Source organism: Lithobates pipiens, unplaced genomic scaffold, assembly GCF_037356315.1.
Source record: "Lithobates pipiens isolate NorthernLeopardFrog02 unplaced genomic scaffold, aLitPip1_a1.2 Scaffold_19, whole genome shotgun sequence".
NCBI classification, from domain to species: Eukaryota; Metazoa; Chordata; class Amphibia; order Anura; family Ranidae; genus Lithobates; species Lithobates pipiens.
This window is the reverse complement of record NW_027507764.1, coordinates 565,483,095-565,503,851: the sequence shown is the minus strand read 5'-3', so window position 1 is coordinate 565,503,851 and position 20,757 is coordinate 565,483,095. Positions and strand designations below refer to the sequence as shown.

The 20,757-nt window shown below is 44.8% G+C and overlaps 1 protein-coding gene across 1 annotated transcript in view; it reads right to left on the bottom strand.

The window, feature by feature from the left end:
* Positions 1-20,757, bottom strand: part of TG (thyroglobulin) — a 483,762-nt gene that overhangs the window by 74,434 nt on the left and 388,571 nt on the right. Inside the window, exon 43 of the mRNA XM_077493367.1 lies at positions 6,875-7,042. Within this exon, the coding sequence (XP_077349493.1) occupies positions 6,875-7,042 (168 nt within the window). The remainder of the gene's footprint in view (positions 1-6,874; positions 7,043-20,757) is intronic.

The following is a 20,757-nucleotide window of genomic DNA, read 5'->3' as shown; positions in this document are numbered from 1 at the left end:
GAGCCACGCTGTACCGGCACCACCAGTGAGAGCCACGCTGTACCGGCACCACCAGTGAGAGCCACGCTGTACCGGCACCACCAGTGAGAGCCACGCTGTACCGGCACCACCAGTGAGAGCCACGCTGTACCGGCACCACCAGTGAGAGCCACAATGTACCCACACCACCAGAGAGAGCCATGCTGTACCCACACCACCAGAGAGAGCTATGCTGTACCCACACCACCAGAGAGCCATGCTGTACCCACACCACCAGAGAGAGCCATGCTCTCCAGCACCACCAGAGAGAGAGTGTCATGCTGTCCAGCACCACCAGAGAGAAAGGTTAGTGTCACTGGGCAGTGTGGGCACAATAGGAGACAGACAGTACAAGCATTGTATGGCCACAATAGGATTGGGACATCGTAATATAAAAGGGGACTGCACTGTAATCATTGCAATGCCCCTTTACAGTGCAGTCCCCTTCAGATCACAGTGTTCCTGTACATTACAGGTGGAGGAACGATACCAGCCACCCCACGAATGTCTACTGACGACCAACCCATTCCCCCCCCCCCCCCCACGCAGTCCCTCTGGAAAAGTTGGCTGCTCAATGTAAAATGCCCGGGCCTATTTTTTGTCCCAGTCCGGGCCTGCACCCCAAAATACATTCTGCTACTCCTTCCGAGTATGGCAATACCACATGTGTGTGACTTTTACACAGCCTGGCCACATAGAGAGGCCGAACATTGAAGTAGTACGTTCAGGCGTTCTAGGAGCATAAATGACACATCTTATTTCATTCCTACCCATCACACTTTTGAAGGTCCTGGACCACCAGGACAGTGCAATTACCCACAAAATGACCCCATTTTGGAAAGCAAACACCCCAACGTATATTCTATGAGACATGGGCTGCAAATAGGTACTCGGGTACTCTGATGGTCTGGTGACAGGTACTCGGGTACTCTGATGGCCTGGTGACAGGTACTCGGGTACTCTGATGGCCTGGTGACAGGTACTCGGGTACTCTGATGGCCTGGTGACAGGTACTCGGGTACTCTGATGGCCTGGTGACAGGTACTCGGGTACTCTGATGGCCTGGTGACAGGTACTCGGGTACTCTGATGGCCTGGTGACAGGTACTCGGGTACTCTGATGGCCTGGTGACAAGTACTCAGGTACTCTGATGGCCTGGTGACAAGTACTCTGATGGTTTGGTGACTGGTATTTGGGTACTCTGAAGGGCGGTGACAGGTACTCATATGGACTGTGACAGGTACTCGGGTACTCAGATGGACTGTGACAGGTACTCTGGTACACAGATGGACTGGAACAGGTACTCGGGTACTTAGATGGACTGTGACAGGTACTCGGGTACCCTGATGGACTGTGACAGGTACTCGGTACTCTAATGGACTGTGACAGGTACTCGGTACTCTAATGGACTGTGACAGGTACTCGGTACTCTAATGGACTGTGACAGGTACTCGGTACTCTAATGGACTGTGACAGGTACTCGGTACTCTAATGGACTGTGACAGGTACTCGGTACTCTAATGGACTGTGACAGGTACTCGGTACTCTAATGGACTGTGACAGGTACTCAGATGGGCTGTGACAGGTACTCGGGTACCCTGATGGACTGTGACAGGTACTTGGTACTCTAATGGACTGTGACAGGTACTCGGGTACTCTAATGGACTGTGACAGGTACTCGGGTACCCTGATGGGCCGTGACAGGTACTCGGGTACCCTGATGTGCCGTGACAGGTACTCGGGTACCCTGATGTGCCGTGACAGGTACTCGGGTAACCTGATGTGCAGTGACAGGTACTCGGGTAACCTGATGTGCAGTGACAGGTACTCGGATACTCTGATGGGCCGGGACAGGTACTCGGTTACTCTGATGGGCCGGGACAGGTACTCGGGTACTCTGATGGGCCGGGATGGGTACTCGGGTACCCTGATGGGCCGGGACAGGTACTCGGGTACTCTGATGAGCCGGGACAGGTACTCGGGTACCCTGATGTGCCGTGACAGGTACTCGGGTACCCTGATGTGCCGTGACAGGTACTCGGGTACCCTGATGTGCCGTGACAGGTACTCGGGTACCCTGATGTGACGTGACAGGTACTCGGGTACCCTGATGTGACGTGACAGGTACTCGGGTACCCTGATGTGACGTGACAGGTACTCGGGTACCCTGATGTGCCGGGACGGGTACTCGGGTACTCTGATGGGCCGGGACGGGTACTCGGGTACTCTGATGGGCCGGGACGGGTACTCGGGTACTCTGATGGGCCGGGACGGGTACTCGGGTACTCTGATGGGCCGGGACGGGTACTCGGGTACTCTGATGGGCCGGGACGGGTACTCGGGTACTCTGATGGGCCGGGACAGGTACTCGGGTACTCTGATGGGCCGGGACAGGTACTCGGGTACTCTGATGGGCTGTGACAGGTACTTGGGTATTCTGATGGGCTGTGACAGGTACTCAAATACTCTGATGGGCTGTGACAGGTACTCTGATGGACTGTGATTGACAGGTACTATGAGGGGTGGTGACAGGTCCTCTTTATTGGGGGGGGGGGGCAATCAGTATGTTTGGTGTACACTGTATGCGGTAACGAGATGTTACCGCAATCTCCTCCTCACACACGATCGGTGTGTGAGGAGGAGAACCCGGTAACATCCCGTTACCGCGGTTTGTTTACATTTGAGTGATCGGCTGTGAAAGGATCACAGCCGATCACGTGGGTAAACAGCCGGCCAATGGCTGTTTACCAGCGTCGGTGACGAGCAGTGTTCCCGGGGAACACGCCGCCACCGACGTGCACGTGCAGCGCGCTCGCGATCGCGCGCATGCGCCGTGCACGTTCGGGGTGTTACCATCTGTGATCGCCCGTGACTTCATCACGGCCGATCACGTGGTAAACAGCCATAACGAATGGCTGTTCACCCCCTTCGGTGGCGAGCGGTGTCTCCGTGACACGCCGCCACCGAAGAAACAGGGATGCGCGCGCACGATCGCGCGCATTCCCTGTTTAAACGGGAGGCCGTCATATGACGGCCTCCCGCCACAATAGCTGCGCCGCCTGGCCGTCATTTGACGGCCGGCAGTCAGCTACTAGTTAAATATGGTGCCTGGGGGGTGTCTGTAGTGTGCCTGTGAAGTGCCACGTGTTTCCCGTGTTTAGAACAGTCCCTGCACAAAATGACATTAAACGGAAATAACACCATTTAAAACTGCTTGCGGTTTTAATGTTATATCTGGTTCCTGCAATATGGTTGAAAATCATTGAGAAAAATGGCATGGGTAGCCCTCCCTGCCCATTACCAGCCCCTTTGGGTCTTGTACGCATATTAAGGGGAACACCCGTAAACATATTAAAAAAAGGAAATGCGTGTGGCCCCCAGGCCCTATATACTCAGAACAGCAGTATACAGGCGGTGCAAACAAGACAGGGACTGTGTAGGTTTGTTGTGTTAAGTTGAATCTGTTTGTCATTTTCAACTGGTACATTTTTAAAGTGTAGCTCCAGTCAAAAAAACAATTTTTAAGCTTTTTGGAAAACATAGGGAAGGGTTATCACCCCTGTATAATTTGTTTTGTCGTCCATCTTTTTTCATCTCACTTGCTGCTGTCTCCTTGCGTTTGCAAGTAGGAGATGTTTGTAAGTTGGATGTTTGAAAGTAGGGGCCTGCCCTATATGTTCTGCAGAAATGGCGGAACAAGGTGTTGGTTTTGCCACAACATTGTAAGCCCTCAAAGTGACTCTTGGTGGGCGCTGGAGCGCCCTGCTGTGAACGATTATATCAAGAATTGTAATTACATGCCATTGTTGAACAGTGGTAGAAAAATTGACCTTTGGTGGTTGTGGTGCTGGTGACACAACACTATAAGTCCTCACCCTTACTCTGGGTGGGCACAGGAAGGGGCCCTCCTGTGAAATATTATATCAAGAATTGTAATTACATGTCCCTGTTAAACAGGGGCAGAAAAATTTGGTGAGGTGAATATCGCGGTGTATACTGTGGTCAGGGCACGCAGACAATAACCAGAAAACAGCAGAGATAAAGGGGTATATACAGATGTATACTGTGCTGTGCTGGAGGCACACACAACTTCCAATAACTCCTGCAGATGGCAATTGGGCTCAAATAGAGAACAGCTATGTAGGTGGATTATAGCGGTATGTACTGGGTACAGAGCACGCAGACAGCACGCACTATCTCCTAACACTACTGACTGCAAGCTTTATTATTAAAGATAGATCACTAGCTATATAGGTGAGGTGAATATAGTGGTGTATACTGCGGTCAGGGCACAGACAATAACCACTACACAACAGCAAGATAGGAAATCAGCCAAAAACGATCGGTGTGTACTGTGTTGAAGGTACACAGAACACCCACTGCTTCAGATGCCAACACACTACACGAGGCCGCCTCAAAGGCGGCCTTATATAGTGTGGGGCGTGCACTACACAGCCTGAGCTATGATTGGCCACAGGCAGGATGCCTGTGGCCAATCATGGCTCTCCTCGCTGCTGGCGCTGCGATTGGCCAAGCATGCGGGGTCACAGTGCATGCTTGGCCAATCATGAGCCAGCAATGCACTGCGCCATCGCAGTGCATTGTGGGCCGTGCGCGCCACACGAATTTTGACGCGAACGGACCAAGAGTTCGGATTTCGCCGAACGGACGAACAGCCAATGTTCGAGTCGAACGTACGTTCGACTCGAACACGAAGCTCATCCCTATTCACCAGGTTATAAAACTCCACGGGCTTCAACGAACCTCCAGCTGTCTCTTAATGGTTTTAATCCAAGATGACTCCAGAGGGACTATTTTGGCCACTTGCTTCCATAAAACTGAACTCTGGCTGGAGCTGTAATCTGTTCAGGTCCACTCTCTCTGATGTAATGAGTTCTAGTCATGATGGCTATTTTGTCTACTATTTTCATTGTTGGACACTTTAGAATCATTGGTTCAAAGACTGACTGTTATTTTTTTGTTATTTATTATACAAAATCAATTTTTTTCACTTATTTTTGATACCGAACAGCATGACATATATTGCAGATGCTGTCATCGAGTAGTTCTTTTCACTATTAACTTATTGGGCTAATGAATCACTCAAATTAGTCACTTCACATTTATATGTTTTTCTAGAGCTGCATTTTTGTGGTGGCGGAACAACCTCCAACATTACTGCACCTTGTCCTGCATCCTTCCCAGCTGCCAGAAAAGTGACCCAATGGGCCGTGAAAGATAGGTAATGTCCCTGTCCATGCCTCCTGAGAGAACACCAGCAATAAAGGGTAAATACAGGTGTATACTGTGCTGTGCTGTAGGCACACAACACCCACTAACTCCTGCAGATGCCTGTATGATAGAACACCAGCAATAAAGGGTAGATACAGGTGTATACTGTGCTGGAGGCACACATCACCCATACGTTTGACTCGAACACCAAGCTCATCCCTAATTAGCAGTACTGTTGACCACTGGTAGGTGGCACTGGTAGGTGGCACTGATGGGCACTAGTTAGTAGCAGTGGGTGTCACTGTTTGGGACCAATGTCCCTTTTACAAAAGCAGTACAGAATCAGCTTCTTTTTTCTCCTCATGCTGATCACATGTTTACAGTACATCAAGAAATCAGCTGTCATTGGCTACCATGGGCCAAGATCGGCCCTTTACTTCAATCTGTGATCCACCGAGTCTCAAAGACCCAGTGATCAAAGAGTGCGCCACCTGTGCGCCGCAGGGGGTGTGCGGGCAACGTGAGCATGAGAGGATGTCCATGTATGCCCTCCTGGCAATCTAAGCCCGCGCTGTAGCCATCTTTCGGGTACAGTGCAGACACAAAGTGGTTAATACAGCTCTGCATTTATTAACCAGTATTGTACCTTAAATATGCATACATACTGTACCTACACACACCCTAAAACACTTCACCAAATCATATAGGACGTACATGACACGTCCTGTCTTTCTCGCCTGGCTGCCGTTCCCTGATACTTTTATTGGAAATGTAACAAACATTTAAATTGAAGCGCAACGCCACCTTTCACACGAGAGGTCCGATCAATGAAAAATGGACAACCAGACCCGATTAGACCCTCTATTCTCCTCTATAGGCAGTCAGATGTCCAAAAAACAGAAGAGGATCAGATATACTGTATATTTTAGCATTCAGGGTCACCACCTACTTTCTGGACTGTGGTACCCACTCGGAGATGACAAAATCATGCAAATCCTGGTGTCTATGCAGTCCTAGGTTGTGTTCACAAATGTCTGACCCAGATCAGCCCCTGCTGGAGACTAAAGCCTCATACACACGATCGGACTTTGTACAAACTTTCCCGTTGACTTTTGTACAAAGGGCGTTGGCCGTAAGTTTGTATTGCATACACACGATTGGACTTTTTAGGCAACAAACACGAACGTAGTGGCGTTTTAACGTACTGACGACACTTCAAAAGAGGACGTTCAATTACTCCAGCGCCACCTTTGATCAACTTCTGTATTGTTGTCTGATCTTTTGCATTGGTTCTGAGCATGCGTGTTTGTACTTTGTACATAAGTCCGATGGTTTTGTGTACAGATCGGACTTTGCTCCATCGGACTTATGTTGTCAAAAAGTTTGTCCTTTCGCACAGCCAACAAAAGTCAGATGAAAACCCCAAAATTTTGTCCGATGGATGGTACACACAGTTGGATGTTGCTCAAAAACAGCTGATTTGCATGTTTGTTGTCAAAAAGTCCAATCGTGTGTACGGGCCTTAAAACTTGCGCAAAGTTACAATGTTGCAGTCAGACTTATGTAGCACATAAAGGTTATATGAATTTTTCCTTAGCGGAAGTCTAGATTTCCCAAACCTTACCTTAATAGCCTTGGCCCTGCTGATCAGGCCATCATGCTCAGTACTTCCGATGAACAGGTCTATATTCTGGGCAGTCTTCTGCTGGAGAAGTCTTGTTGGCGAGTCCCTCAGGTAGGATCCATCTATAACAGGTCCCCATGTTTGGAAGGGTCCGCGGACTGCAAGAAGCTATGGAGGAATGATAGAGAATGGTTAGCTGTTTGCACTTTATGCTTTCAAGCCCTGAACTCTGCAGTCTCTTCATATGGTTGGCTTCACACCATTGCAAACCGTATGTGTTATACAATGGCACCCAACTACAGCAGCTGGCAACCCACACCCATGCTCCAATACATTTTTCTACCAATTGCAATGCCTTGGCAGCCCTTTCAAAATTAAAGGGCCATCAAAATGGCTAATAAGTCAGGCCATCTCAGTTGGGGTGAAGAGGCCTGATTTGTGATCACTTATGGAGCCACCACATCTAATGATTGGTGAGCTGTAATATATTACATTTCTGGTTTTGGGTTAAATACCTCTTTAAATCTGAGGAATATTTACCTAATTTCTTTCGCACACAGTCTTCCTCCACCATGGTACAGCTGGTCCTATGAAGTCCATCTTTTTTGCCAGTCTAATGCCCCTTACAGATGGTCGGACTTTCAGCCAACAAGCTCACATCCAACATTTGTTGGCGTAAAATCTGATCGTGCATACTGGGCATTACAGTCAAGGCCACGTTGACTTCATCACATACAATTCAGGGCCCTCGGACAGCTGTTGTGGTAAGTAGTACTCCTCTACTAGAGTTTTTCCCTAGACTACACGAGCATTAAAGCCTTGCCAAACTTTGTTCAACTTTAATAGTTAGCACTGGAACCTTGGGTTCAGTTCCTGCCTCTGACATCTGCAGGAAGTGTGTATCTTCTTTCCATTGCTAAGGCAATTTTTTAGCGCCCCAATTTTTTCTCAAATGTAGTTTGGAGGCCACATAACAAATACAAAATGGTGGCCATTACTGGCCTCCTTCTGAAAATTGCCAAGTGCCTGGTTCAATATCTTGAGACACTGACCTGGGACAAGTGTGCAGATAAGGTTAATATATCCAGCTTCAGGGGCTGGTATTGAAGTGAATGGCATGCCTTGGTCTACATGGGTAATGCCCAGTGTCCTGTTAATCTCAATGTGAAGAAAAGTTAAAAGACATGAAAATCCCAATCACAAGGATCTAAGGTTTAACATGTCATTTTTAAAGCTTCAAATATCTTCCAAACTGTCCGCTCCTCCCAAGACTTCCTAGTCTCTAGCTCTCTTGTTTTCTCCTCCCAGGCAGGGTTGTCTTAATGCATGGGCAACCCTGGGCCCTGCCCAGGGGCCCCATAATAGTCTTGCATTACCCCATACTTGCCAACTATCCCAGATTTGCACTTTTCATTTCGCGCTTTTCAGTTTGTTTCTGAACGGCCGTTTGTCAACCAGCCATGTTGCGGAATCGGAGGAGATAACGTGTTATTTACTATTGGCCTTGGAGTTCTTGCTTTGATCCAAGTCCTGTCCAGGAAAAGGAGGAGGAGGATTTCTTGGACCAAAAATTGGTCGCTTAAAAAATCATGACCAATTATGTCATATGCCTTTGCTGTGGGAGCTCCAGAAGAATAATCTGGATGATTTTCAGCATTATCTCCAGGTGACGGACCCCTGCTTTCACCAACTCTTGGCATTTCTGACCCCCTATATTAAAGTGGTTGTAAACCCTTACAACCAACTTTGACCTACAGGTAAGCCTAGATTAAGGCTTACTTGTAGGTCCAAGAAATATCTCCTAAACCTACGCGGTTTAGGAGATATTTGCTGAAAGACAGGCACCGCTGTCTAGACAGCGGCCCGCAGGCGCATTGAGCGCGCCGCTGTCAACAGCGATATGCTGCGAGTGGCGGCTCCCATGCGCATGCGCGGGAGTGACGTCATCGCGGCTTCGCCGAATGACAGCGGCGGAGCAGCGAGACCCACCGAGAAGATGGAGGCTCCGGACTACAGGGGACAGCGGTGACTTCGCTGGCTCCTGTGTCAGGTAAGTGACACATAATGGACTACTATGCGATGCATAGTAGTCCATTATGCTTTACCTTTGCAGGGAATCAAAGAGGAAGTAAACTCACCAGGGTTTACTTCCTCTTTATGAAGCAGGACACATGCATGAGGCTTCTATTTTTTTTTTTGGTTGAATAATGATTTGATTTGGTGTATTTTCTATATTTTTGGATGCATAGAATGCACTTTTTGGTTCTATTGGCAAATAGCATGTCTAATTTATTTGTTTTCTTTTTTTTAATGCACAATAAAACAATTGTGGAGAATAATATTTGGTGATGGGTTTTACTTCAAATGTCAGTTTGGGAGTAGGCAGTTACATTTTAAAAAATACAATATAAAATTAACAAGGGACACCAACATAGTTGTATCTTTGTTCTTAAAAACTACGGGATAATGGTGCTGTGGTAACTTGCCCAAATAAAAATCAAAAAGTATAATAATATTATTTTTGATATCAATAGAAAAAAAATCCTTTGAAAATGTGTTTGCAATAACTCCATCAGTATCACCAGCAAAGCAGCTTCATCATTATCCCATTAAAGAAGAAGAGGATTGTGCGCTGCATTTCGTGATTTCATAATTTGCCGCGTCACCAATGTTAATTCTCCATTACGAACGCTAGTTTACAAGACTGACCGCTTCCGGCTCGTCCTTGCTTCCGAGCATGCGTGTTTGTACTTTGGAGTTTTGTCCGACGGACTTGTGTACACACGCTCGGAAAATCCGACAACAAACCGTTGTCTGTGGAAAATTGTAATTTTAAAGCCTGCCTTCCAACATTTGTCCACGGAAAATCCGCCAATTGTCCAATGGAGCGCACAAACGGTCGGATCTTCCGCCAACAGCCTGTCATCAAATATTTCCCGTCGGAAAATCCAATCGTGCGTGCGCGGCTTTAGTGTCAACAGATAGGAAGGTATATTATAATTACATTAGGGGCGGATTTACTAAATCTGGTGAACACCGAACCTGGTGCAGCCGTGCATAGTAACCAATCAGCTTCCAGGTTTTATTGCCAAAGCTTAATTGAACAAGCTGAAGTTAGAAGCTGATTGGTTGCTACGCACAGCTGCACCAGATTCTTTGCGCACCAGCTTTAGTAACTCCCCCCCCTCTCCCAATGTCTAACAAACTATGCTTGTCTTTATTTTTAAATACATGAATAAATTATAATTAATAAATAATAAATACACGCATCATACCCATTGCCATCTAAAAGCCCTTCCCCCATAAATACCAGGCAGACAAAAATTCAAAAATTGACAACCTTGTCAAAAAATGATGCAATAAGATTATGACCCCAGATATATATCAGCCTATTTATTATTCATATTCATGGGCTGATGTATATCTGTGGTCATACCCTTATCTTATGATTTTTTTTATTTTATTTTTTGGAAGTTACGTAAATTTTTGCATTTTTCACAGTAAATCTTGCCCTAGTATTTATGGGGAGGGGTTTCTGATAGCAACATAAGGGTTATGGAAATCAGGAGAGGTCTGTGTCCTTTGTAATCCATTGAAAAATGAAGTAGGCAGGGCTGACACCACATTCTTAGAAATTCAGAGCTCAAAGATTAATGAGGGAGATTTAATAAATTATTCGCAGCACTTCTTTTTTTTTTTTCTTTTTTTTTTTTAGGTAGGGTCCCTCTTAAAAATCCTACGCCTAATTTATGAACTCTTTTGCAGCAGTATCGTTAAGAGTTTCCACACATATGACAGATTCAGGTAGTCCCTAATTGCTCCATTTTAGGGATCAGTCGCTATAGCTTTGACAAATTCGAAAAGAATTAAACATGTGCAGAACAAAAGTTTTTTGTATCGATTTGTTATTTACATAAATTTGTTTAGTTAAATATGCGTTTAACCCGCTTTGATTCATTTTCCGAATTCATTTCGTATTCAAATCGATTCGATTTTTTTTCTAATTTAAATCATTTTCCAATGAGAATAAAATAGAATAGAAAATAAAGGAAAAGAATAGAAAATAATAGAATAGAAAAGAATATAGCAGAAAATAAAAGAATAGAATATAATGGAATAAAATAGAATAAAAAGGAATAGGATAGAATAAAATCAAATAGAAAGAGTATAACCATCTTCTGAAATTTGAATATAATAGAAAAGAAAATAATAAAAAAACAAAAAACAATAGAATAGAAATAATATAACCATTTTCCAAAATTCAAATATAATCAATTCAAGTTTGAGAAGAATAGAAAAGAATAGAGTAGAATAGAATAGTAAATAACACAACAGTATATATAAAAAAAAAACAGAATAGACCAGAATAGAATAGAATCTATCTATCGTACTATTCTAATATATTATTTTCTATTCTATTCAAAATTTAATTGATTCTATTTGAGTTTTGGGAAATGGTTATATTCTTTCTATTTTATTGTTTTTTTTTATTGTATTTATTTTCTATTTGTTTATTCTATTCTATTCTTTTCTATTCAATTTTTTTCTATTTGAAATTCAAATTTCGGAAGATTCTATTTTCTATACTATTCTGTTATTTACTATTCTAATCTATTCTATTCACATTTGAATTGATTATATTTGAATTTTGGAAAATGGTTAAATTCTTTCTATGCTATTCTATTGTTTTTTTATTATTATTTTCTGTTCTATTCTATTATAGTCTATTCTATTCTTTTTTTTATATTCTATTCTTTTCTATGCTATTCTTTTCTTATGAATTCAAATTCAGATTTATTCTATTTGAAATTAGAATTTTAGAAGATGGTTATATTCTATGTTATTTTAATCTATTTGTTTCTATTATATTCTAGTCTTCTATTCTGTTCTTTTATTTTCTATTCTATTTTGTTCTGTTTTACTCTATTATATTCTATTCTTTTATTTTCTGTTATATTGTTTTCTAGTCAATTTTTTTTCTATTCCATTCCTTTATTTTCTATTCTATTTTATTCTCTTTAGAAATACGAAAACAAATCGAATTTTACAACTATTTGAATTTGAAAACAAATCGAATTAAACGATTTGAATTTGAAAACGAATTGAATTCAAAAACTATTTGAATTTAAAAACTAATTGAATTCAAAAACTATTTGAATTTGAAAACTTTTTGAATTCGAACATGAAAACTATTCAAACCGAAAAGTATTTGAAAACTAGTTGAAAATGATTCAAATTTAAATTTCATTCTAATTTTTTTTTTTTTTCGTTATTTCGGATTAATTTAAATTCGGTACTATTGAAAAAGGAAAATCCGTCCGTCAGTCAATTTGGAACTAAACGAACTGCACGTGTCTAAAAATAATTACTACCAGTAAATAGATAAGGAGACTGGAGGTAATTAAGATGAGCTCTTAGGTGGTGTACAGAGGGGATGCCAGTGCTCAGAGTGGGGCATGTTTGTGCTGAGAAATGGTTATGAATGTGACAACTTTCTGCCCAGGGCTCATAGGGTGAGAGGATGCCAGTGGCACCAGCGTCCTAGCAACCATTGACACATCCCTGACCTCACCTGGCTTTCAGCCGAGAGATTCCCCCGGCTGACCGCTGAATGTAAACAAAGGCAGATTCTGTCTGACATTACCCAAATATGACAATGCCCATTTTTTTGGTCAAGGATGAGAATCTCCCAGCTGGCAGATAAACACAGCTGGGGGTGTTTTATTGGTTGCTAGGATGCTGTCGGCTGCAAATCTGACAGTGCCCTAGCAACTAAGAACGCTTTGCAGCCCGGGGGGGCTTAACATCCACTACGGACATTCTGGCCCTAGTGCCATCCCCTACCATGCCCCCCCCCCTTACGATAAACCCGTGCACACAGCCATTCTCAACCAGGGTAGCATGGAACCCCGGGGTTTCTCCAGAGGTTTCTAAGGGTTCCTTGTGCTGTGGCTGATGAACCACCTATTTGATGATGTCTACAGAGCTCAAGGTTCAGCACCACTTAGCAAAGGCAGCAGCATGACACCAAATATCTTTTTAGCGGTCTTTAAGGGCGGCATTCTAAACACCACTTTAAGGGGGGCATTCTTCCTATTGACCACTAATATAAATAACATTGTTCCTATTGGGCCCTGATGATTTGGTTTTAGTAAGGGTTCCTCGAGACATGAAAATTATTTTTGGGGTTCCTCTAGGGTCAAAAGGTTGAAAAAGCCTGCGTGCACACTATATTTCTGCCCCGCCGACAGTTATTTTCTGTACTTGTAGCATTATCCTACCCCATCTTTATGCCATTCTTCTGTGTTGAACTGCATGAGGGTATTATTGTCCAGTAGTTTGGTGACATCTAGTGTAGGTCTTTGGCCACTACTACTTGTTTACTGTGAATTGGTTTCTCCTTCTGTCCTGCCCTACTGTTTAGTGCTACTTAGTTCAATCCTAAGCCCCCATACACACTATTAGATTTTCTGCAGATTTTTGTCTTCAGATTTACCAAAACCATATAATATGAGGTCAACCCTTAGGAGTATCAATTTGTATGCAATCAGGCAGGCCCTCGCACTACATGGTCTAGGTAAATCTGAAGACAAAAATATGCAGAAAATCTAATAGTGCGTATGGGGTCTTACTAGATCTTCCCTGTTTTCTTTCATGTTCCTTCATTTAGTGTTAGTACTTCACAGAAATAGGGCTCGGGAAAGTCATTGTCTTCTTACACTTCAAAAGATTGGAAAACCATCCTCTATAATACAATTAGCCAAAGTAAAATTGTATTCGATTCAACTTCTTTGTCTTATTGAAGAGTTAAAGAGGAGCTGCACAAAAAAAAAAAATATTAAAAGCCAGCAGCTACTAATATTGCAGCTGCTGACTTTTAATAATATCACACTTACCTGTCCCAGGTTCCAGCGATGTCGGCGGCAGATGACGAGCGATCGCTCGTCTCGCTGCAGTCACCGCCGCCATCCTCTGTCAGGGAATCGGGAAGTGAAGCAAGAGGGCTTCACTGCCCGGTTCCCTACTGCGCATGTGCGAGTCGCGCTGCACTGGTTCCCCGCTGTGTCTCTGGGAACTGTGTGTTTCCCAGAACACAACGGGGGGGGGGGGGGCGGAGCCATGCGGCGGTGGGCGGAGCCATGCAGCGGTCTGGCCGGAAGTGGGTGCAGTTACCTGGATTATCCAGGTAACTGCACCCCCCTCCCCCCGAAAGGTGCCGATTGTGGCACCGGAGGGGGGGAGGGATAATACTAGCGGAACTTCCCCTTTAGGGTGAAGAACCGCTTTAAGCTACCTGTGGATGGTGCCAAGTCAGCAGATGACCTTAACCACATTCTGACAATGATGTACACCGGCAACAATGGCACGGCCGGGCAAATTATTATTATACACGATTTATATATAGGGGGGGTGGAACAACACAATTACAGTACAGTTCAATACAAAAAGGTACAGGAGGGCTCTGCTCATAGAGCTTACATTCTAAAGGGAGGGGGATGGTATGAAAGGTGCAGATGACACACCCAGGTGCTATTATCTACAAAAAGGAGGAATACAGAGTACAAAGCTGCAGATAATGATGTGATGGGGGCGGCTCAGGGATAACTGTTAGGTGGGTGTGGGATAGGCTTCCCTGAATAAATGCGTTTTCAGGGATCTTCTAAAGGAGGACAGGGTAGGGGCTGATTGGATATACTGGGGCAGGGAGTTCCAGAGAATGGGAGAGGCTCTGGAGAAGTCTTGAAGGCAAATGGGCGTACAGGTACGTCCCCTTTAAATCGTGGCACTATGGGCACGCGCGCACCCACCACGTACTCCGTGACCGCGCCCCCGAGTCCTATGTCCGCCTGGTGTCCAGCGATCGTGTCACGGAGCAGTAGAACGGGGAGATGCCTTTGTAAACAAGGCATTTCCCCATTCTGCCTAGTGACAAGACAGAGATCCCTGCTCCCTGTCATCGGGGACAGTGATCACTGTCATGTCAGTGGTAGCCTATCCCCCCCACAGTTAGAATCACTCCATAGGACACACTTAACCCCTCGATCTCCCCCTAGTGGTTAACCCCTTCCCTACCAGTGTCATTTATACAGTAATCAGTGCCTTTTTATAGCACTGATCGCTGTATAAATGACAATGGTCCCAAAATAGTGTCAAAAGTGTGCGATGTGTCCACCATAATGTGGCAGTCACGATAAAAATTGCAGATCGCCACAATTACTAATTTAAAAAAAAATTATAATAAAAATGCCATAAATCTATCCCCTATTTTGTAGACGCTATAACTTTTGCGCAAACCAATCAATATACACTTATTGCATTTAAAAAAAATAAAAAATATGTAGAGGAATACATATCGGCCTAAACCGAGAAATACATTTTTTTTATATAATTTTTGGGGATATTTATTATAGCAAAATTAAAAAAATATTGCTTTTTTTTCAAAATATTGCTCTTTTTATTGTTAATGGCGCAAAAAATAAAAAATAAAAAAAAAGCAGAGGTGATCAAATACCACCAAAAGAAAGCTCTATTTGTGGGGGGAAAAAAAGGACGTCAATTTTGTTTGGGTGCAACGTCGCACGACCGCGCAATTGTCAGTTAAAGCGACGCAGTGCCGAATCGCAAAAAGTGCTCTGGTCAGGAAGGGGGTAAAATCTTCCGGGGCTGAAGTGGTTAATGTCCAGACTACTAATACTGGGTCTAAAGAGGTATGTCAATCCATAAAGTGGCATTTGAAACAGAGCAGAAGAGAGTGTTTAAAGGGATAAAACATGGTGCATGTATTGCAGAGATGTACTAAATAGGTTTAAGGCTTTTTTTTTTTTGTTTTTTTTTTGTTTTAGAACTAATGTTTTCCAACTTTTCTTCCAAAACAGTTTCATTGTTTGCTCTTTACATTTCTCATTCTGTGAAGGTGACATCATGCGTTGCTTTTTAGCTGACTCCGAAGCTCCAGAAATGACTGTCAGTGACCGATACGGCTCTTTCATTAGCCGCTCTCTTAGGAATGAAACCGATTTATGAAACAATAAGAAACAAGCTGTACCATCTGAGTAGCTATGAAATGACTGATAATACTACTAAAGCCCAACCAGCGGTGTTTCTACAGCTGCACCATGTAATAAATGTGATTAATGTGAAGACTTCTGGCTGGATCTACAAAGGGCTCAGGAAGACATGTGTAGCTTCTGGCTTTGGGCCACACTCACTATGAAGGCAGCCAACGGGCATTTGTACTTTTTTGGCCATTGTCATACTATAGGCCAGGGATATGCAATTAGCGGACCTCCAGATGTTGCAGAACTACAAGTCCCATGAGGCATAGCAAGACTCTGACAGCCACAAGCATGACACCCGGAGGCAGAGGCATGATGGGACTTGTAGTTTTGCAACAGCTGGAGGTTTGTTAATTGCAGATCCCCGCTATAGGCATTGAGGAGCCCATCCATTTCAATGAACAGCCCTGCACACTTCCTGCCCAGGCCAACTTTTAGCTTTCAGCGCTCTCACACTTTGAATGACAATTGTGCGGTCATGCAACACTGCACTCGTATGAGCTTTGATTTGGTGGGATTTAATCACCACTGGGGTTTTTGTTTTTTGCTAAATAAATGAAAAAAAAAAAACTTTCATACTTTGTTATAAAATTTTGCAAACAGCTAATTTTTCTCCTTCACTGATGTGCGCTGATGAGGCTGCACTGATGGGCACTTATAGGCTACACTAATGGGCACTGATGAGGCTAGACTGATAGGTGGCACTAATATCTGGCACTGATAGGCAGCACTGACAGGTGCCACTTATAGGCTACACTGATGTGTGCTGATGAGGGTGCACTGATAGGCGGCACTGACATGTGGCACTGATAGGCAGCACTGACAGGTAGCACTTATAGGCTACACTGATGTGGGCTGATGAGCCTGCACTGATGGGTACTTATAGGCTACACTGATGTGTGCTGATGAGGCTGCACTGATGGGCACTGATGAGGCTGCACTGATAGGTGGCACTGATAGGCAGCACTGACAGGTGGCACTTATAGGCTACACTGATGTGCGCTGATGAGGCTGCACCGATGGGCACTTATAGGCTACACTGATAGGCGGCACTGATAGGTTGAACTGATAAGTGCCACTGACAGGTGGCACTTATAGGCTACACTGATGTGTGCTGATGAGGCGGCACTGATGGGCACATATAGGCTGCACTGATAGGCAGCACTGATAGGTGGCACTGATGAGGAGGAGCAGTGATGGGCACTGATTGCACTGATAATCAGGACATTGAAAATCAGTACCCTGATTATCAGTGTAGATGTCCCTTTTACACAAGCTGTCGGAACAAGGAAAGGAATGCCTCAATCTGTGATCTGGAGAACCCTCCCGTAATCGAGCAGCAGGCGCGATCATGGGAGGACATCAAATGACTCCCTCCCAGAACTGGCCGGACGCGCTGTACCCATCATTCCACTATAGCGAGGTCAGGAAGTGGTTAACCGCACTTCTTTCACGCAATGGATGCCCCCCCCCTTTTTTTTTGCCAAGCTTAGGTTGCCATGAACAATGACTGGCAATGCAAGAGCTACAGGTGTTTTTTAAATTGCATGATTTTGCATGCGGTCATGAAATGCTAAAATATGAATGTAGCCTTAAAAAAGAAACACAACTCTAGTAGTTGTGCCCCCTCCCACCCAAAAAAAAAGTAGGCAAAAAAGTCACCAGTATTGCCTGTGTACCCCCATTACTGGCTTGCCATGCCTTGTTCTGCACTGTATCTCTGTGTGGAGAAGGCCATCATTAGGGCTTACTTGTTCCAGAGCCTCCAGCAAGGAGAACAGTGAGCAGGACTTTCCTGAGACTAGCAGTCGGAGGCAGCATTGCCTTAGATCTCACACTGCAGATATACAGCTATGAGGCTGTCGGCACAATTAACATTTATAAAATTCTGTAATAACATAGCAAATCTTAAAGTGGTTGTGAACCTCCGATTGTGACTTTTACCTACAGGTAAGCCTAGAATAAGACAGTGGAGAAGACCGGCAAACGAGCGAGAAGATAGCGGACAGAGGGAGAAGAACCAGAGAGAGAGAGAGAGCAGAGAAGAAGAAGAACCAGAGAGGGAAGAAGAACCGACAGAGGCAGAAGACATCAGTGGAGCACACAGAAGAGCCGGAGAGGGAAGAGGAGATCGGAGGAGACAATGGAGCTGCCTTAATGAATTACTTTAAAAAACCTGTGTAATGTGTTTTATTTTGGACAATTTTTTAGGTGAATGGGTAGTGGTACAATGTACCCCATGCTCTTTCACAAAGAGTAGGGGGCTCCCTTGTTAAATGGGGCTTCCAGATTCTGATAAGCTCCCTGCCCACAGACCTGGACAACCAACGGCCAGGGTTGTCGGGAAGAGGCCCTTGTCCTCATCAACATGAGGACAAAGTGCTTTGGGAGTGGGGGGGTACAGGCTTTCTCATCCCCACCCCCTTTCTTGACCTGCCGGGCTATGTGCTCGCATAAGGGTCTGGTCTTAAGTTCCATACCAGGCCGAAGGGCCTGATATGCTCTTGGAGGGGGAACCCATGCCGTTTTTTTTTTTTACATTTGGCATGGAGTTCCCCCTGAAGATTCATACCAGACACAGTGCCTGGTATTGTCGGGGATCAAAGTCGGACGCATGTCAGACTTTAAGTCGCAGGGCAAAGTCGGGTCCAAAGCGATACGACTGTCGTGTCATACCAGTGTGAACCCAGCCCAATGCCGCGTACACACACGAGCAGACCTTTCGACAGACTAGGTCTGACGGTCTTTCCAACGGACTTTCAGCGGAGTTCCGATGGACATTCCGAAAGAACGGACTTGGCCACACACAATCACACCAAAGTCCGATGGATTCGAACGTGATGAAGTATGACCGGACTAGAATAAGGAAGTTCATAGCCAGTAGCCAATAGCTGCCCTAGCATCGGTTTTTGTCTGTCGGACTAGCACACACACGACCGGATTTCTCAATAGGAACTGAGTCCGGCGGAGTTCTCAATAGGAACTGAGTCCGGCGGAGTTCTCAATAGGAACTGAGTCCGGCGGAGTTCTCAATAGGAACTGAGTCCGGCGGAGTTCTCAATAGGAACTGAGTCCGGCGGAGTTCTGGCAAAAAAATTTGAAATGCGTTCTATTTCTAAAGTCCGTCAGATTTTTGGACAGCAAAGGTCCGATGGAGCCCACACACGATCGAATTGTCCGCCGGATTCGTTCTTTGCTGTCAAAAAGCCCGGACGTGTGTACACGACATTAGGCTCATCACTACTCATCACTTACACTCTCTGCTCCAAGTGCATCTGAATGGACATCTACAAAAGGAGATATGGAGAGAGTACAATCCATTGCAGACACAGGCATAAAGGAAAGGGTTGCAGATAAGGATATCCAGAATGATTCTAAGCCCTTGTACACACGGTCGGAGATTCCGACAACCAAATCCGTCGGAGTAATTCCGGAAGAGGTCCGGAAGTGATGTTGCATACACACGGTCGGTTTAAGTTGTCGGAAAATCCGATTGTACATAACGTGATGACGTTATTTCGTTACGACGGGACTACGTTCAGGCTAGTAGCCAATAGCTTTGGTCTAGGAATTTGATCTGAGCATGTGTGGCACTTTGTCCGTCGGAGTAGGCTACACATGATCGGAGTATGTCCGATAGGAGCATTTTGTCTGAAAATTTTACTGGTAAGTTGGAAAACTTGGTCCGTCGGATATTCCGACGGAAACAGTCCGATGCAGACCACATACAGTCAGAATATCCGACAAAACGGTCCAATAGGAAACATTCCGTCGGAATCTCCGACCGTGTGTACAAGGGCTAAGGCAGTGTTTCTCAATTCCAGTCCTCATGACCCACTAACAGGTCATGTTTTCAGGATTTCCCTCAGATGAAACAGCTGTGGTAATTACTAAGGCAGTGAAACTGATCAAATCACCTGTGCAAAATAATGGAAAGCCTGAAAACATGACCTGTTAGTGGCCCATGAAGACTGGAATTGAGAAACACTGGGCTAAGGTATTTATGGGAACTAAATGTACACCTTTCTTTTTGAAAGAAACAGGATGAAACAAGTGAGATTTAAAACTTGAAGCATATATGCAATCTTTGTATTTGTTTTATTTTAGTATGATTTAAACCTAAAATAAAATATTTTTGTGATATCATGTTTTTGTGTTACTTTGGAAGGTGAAAACATAAGACCTTCACCGATGAGATGCTGATTACGAAAACTGAGAAGTGAAGTTATGAACTTCTGCAAAGCTGAAGAAATTTAAAAGAAAATCAAGAAGTTGGTTGTTTTCTCATCTTCCTGCAGTCAGAGAAGAGTGGTGTGTTCTACTTGTCTGAGGTGAAGACGATGACGAAGGAAGGGCTGATGGTCAGAAGAGGTGGTGATCGGGGAGGGCGACTATGAAACAACTGGTGTAAGCCAAAAAGATAAAGTTGTATAATAAGAAGAGATAAATAAATGTCTGACCCCAGGCAATGTTTTTTTACATTTTGTTTTGGATAGAGAAGAAGAAGGGTTTGGAGAAGGGCTTGGCAACAGGTCGATCATGATCTACCCGTGGATCACAGCCATGTAACATGTAGACTGCAAACCCACCATGCAAGCCACCAGCTCCTAACCATGTCTACTACCTCTAATGCCGTGTACACATGATCGGACTATCCGACGGACTTAGTCCGGCAGACAACCCGCCGGACTTTGCAGTGGAGGTCCGCCGGACTTTGCAGTGGAGGTCCGCCGGACTTCCCGAACGAGCGGACCTGCCCACACACGACCGGACTTTTCCGGTGGACTAGGTCCGGCGGACAATGCGCCAGATTATGGCAGGAGTCCG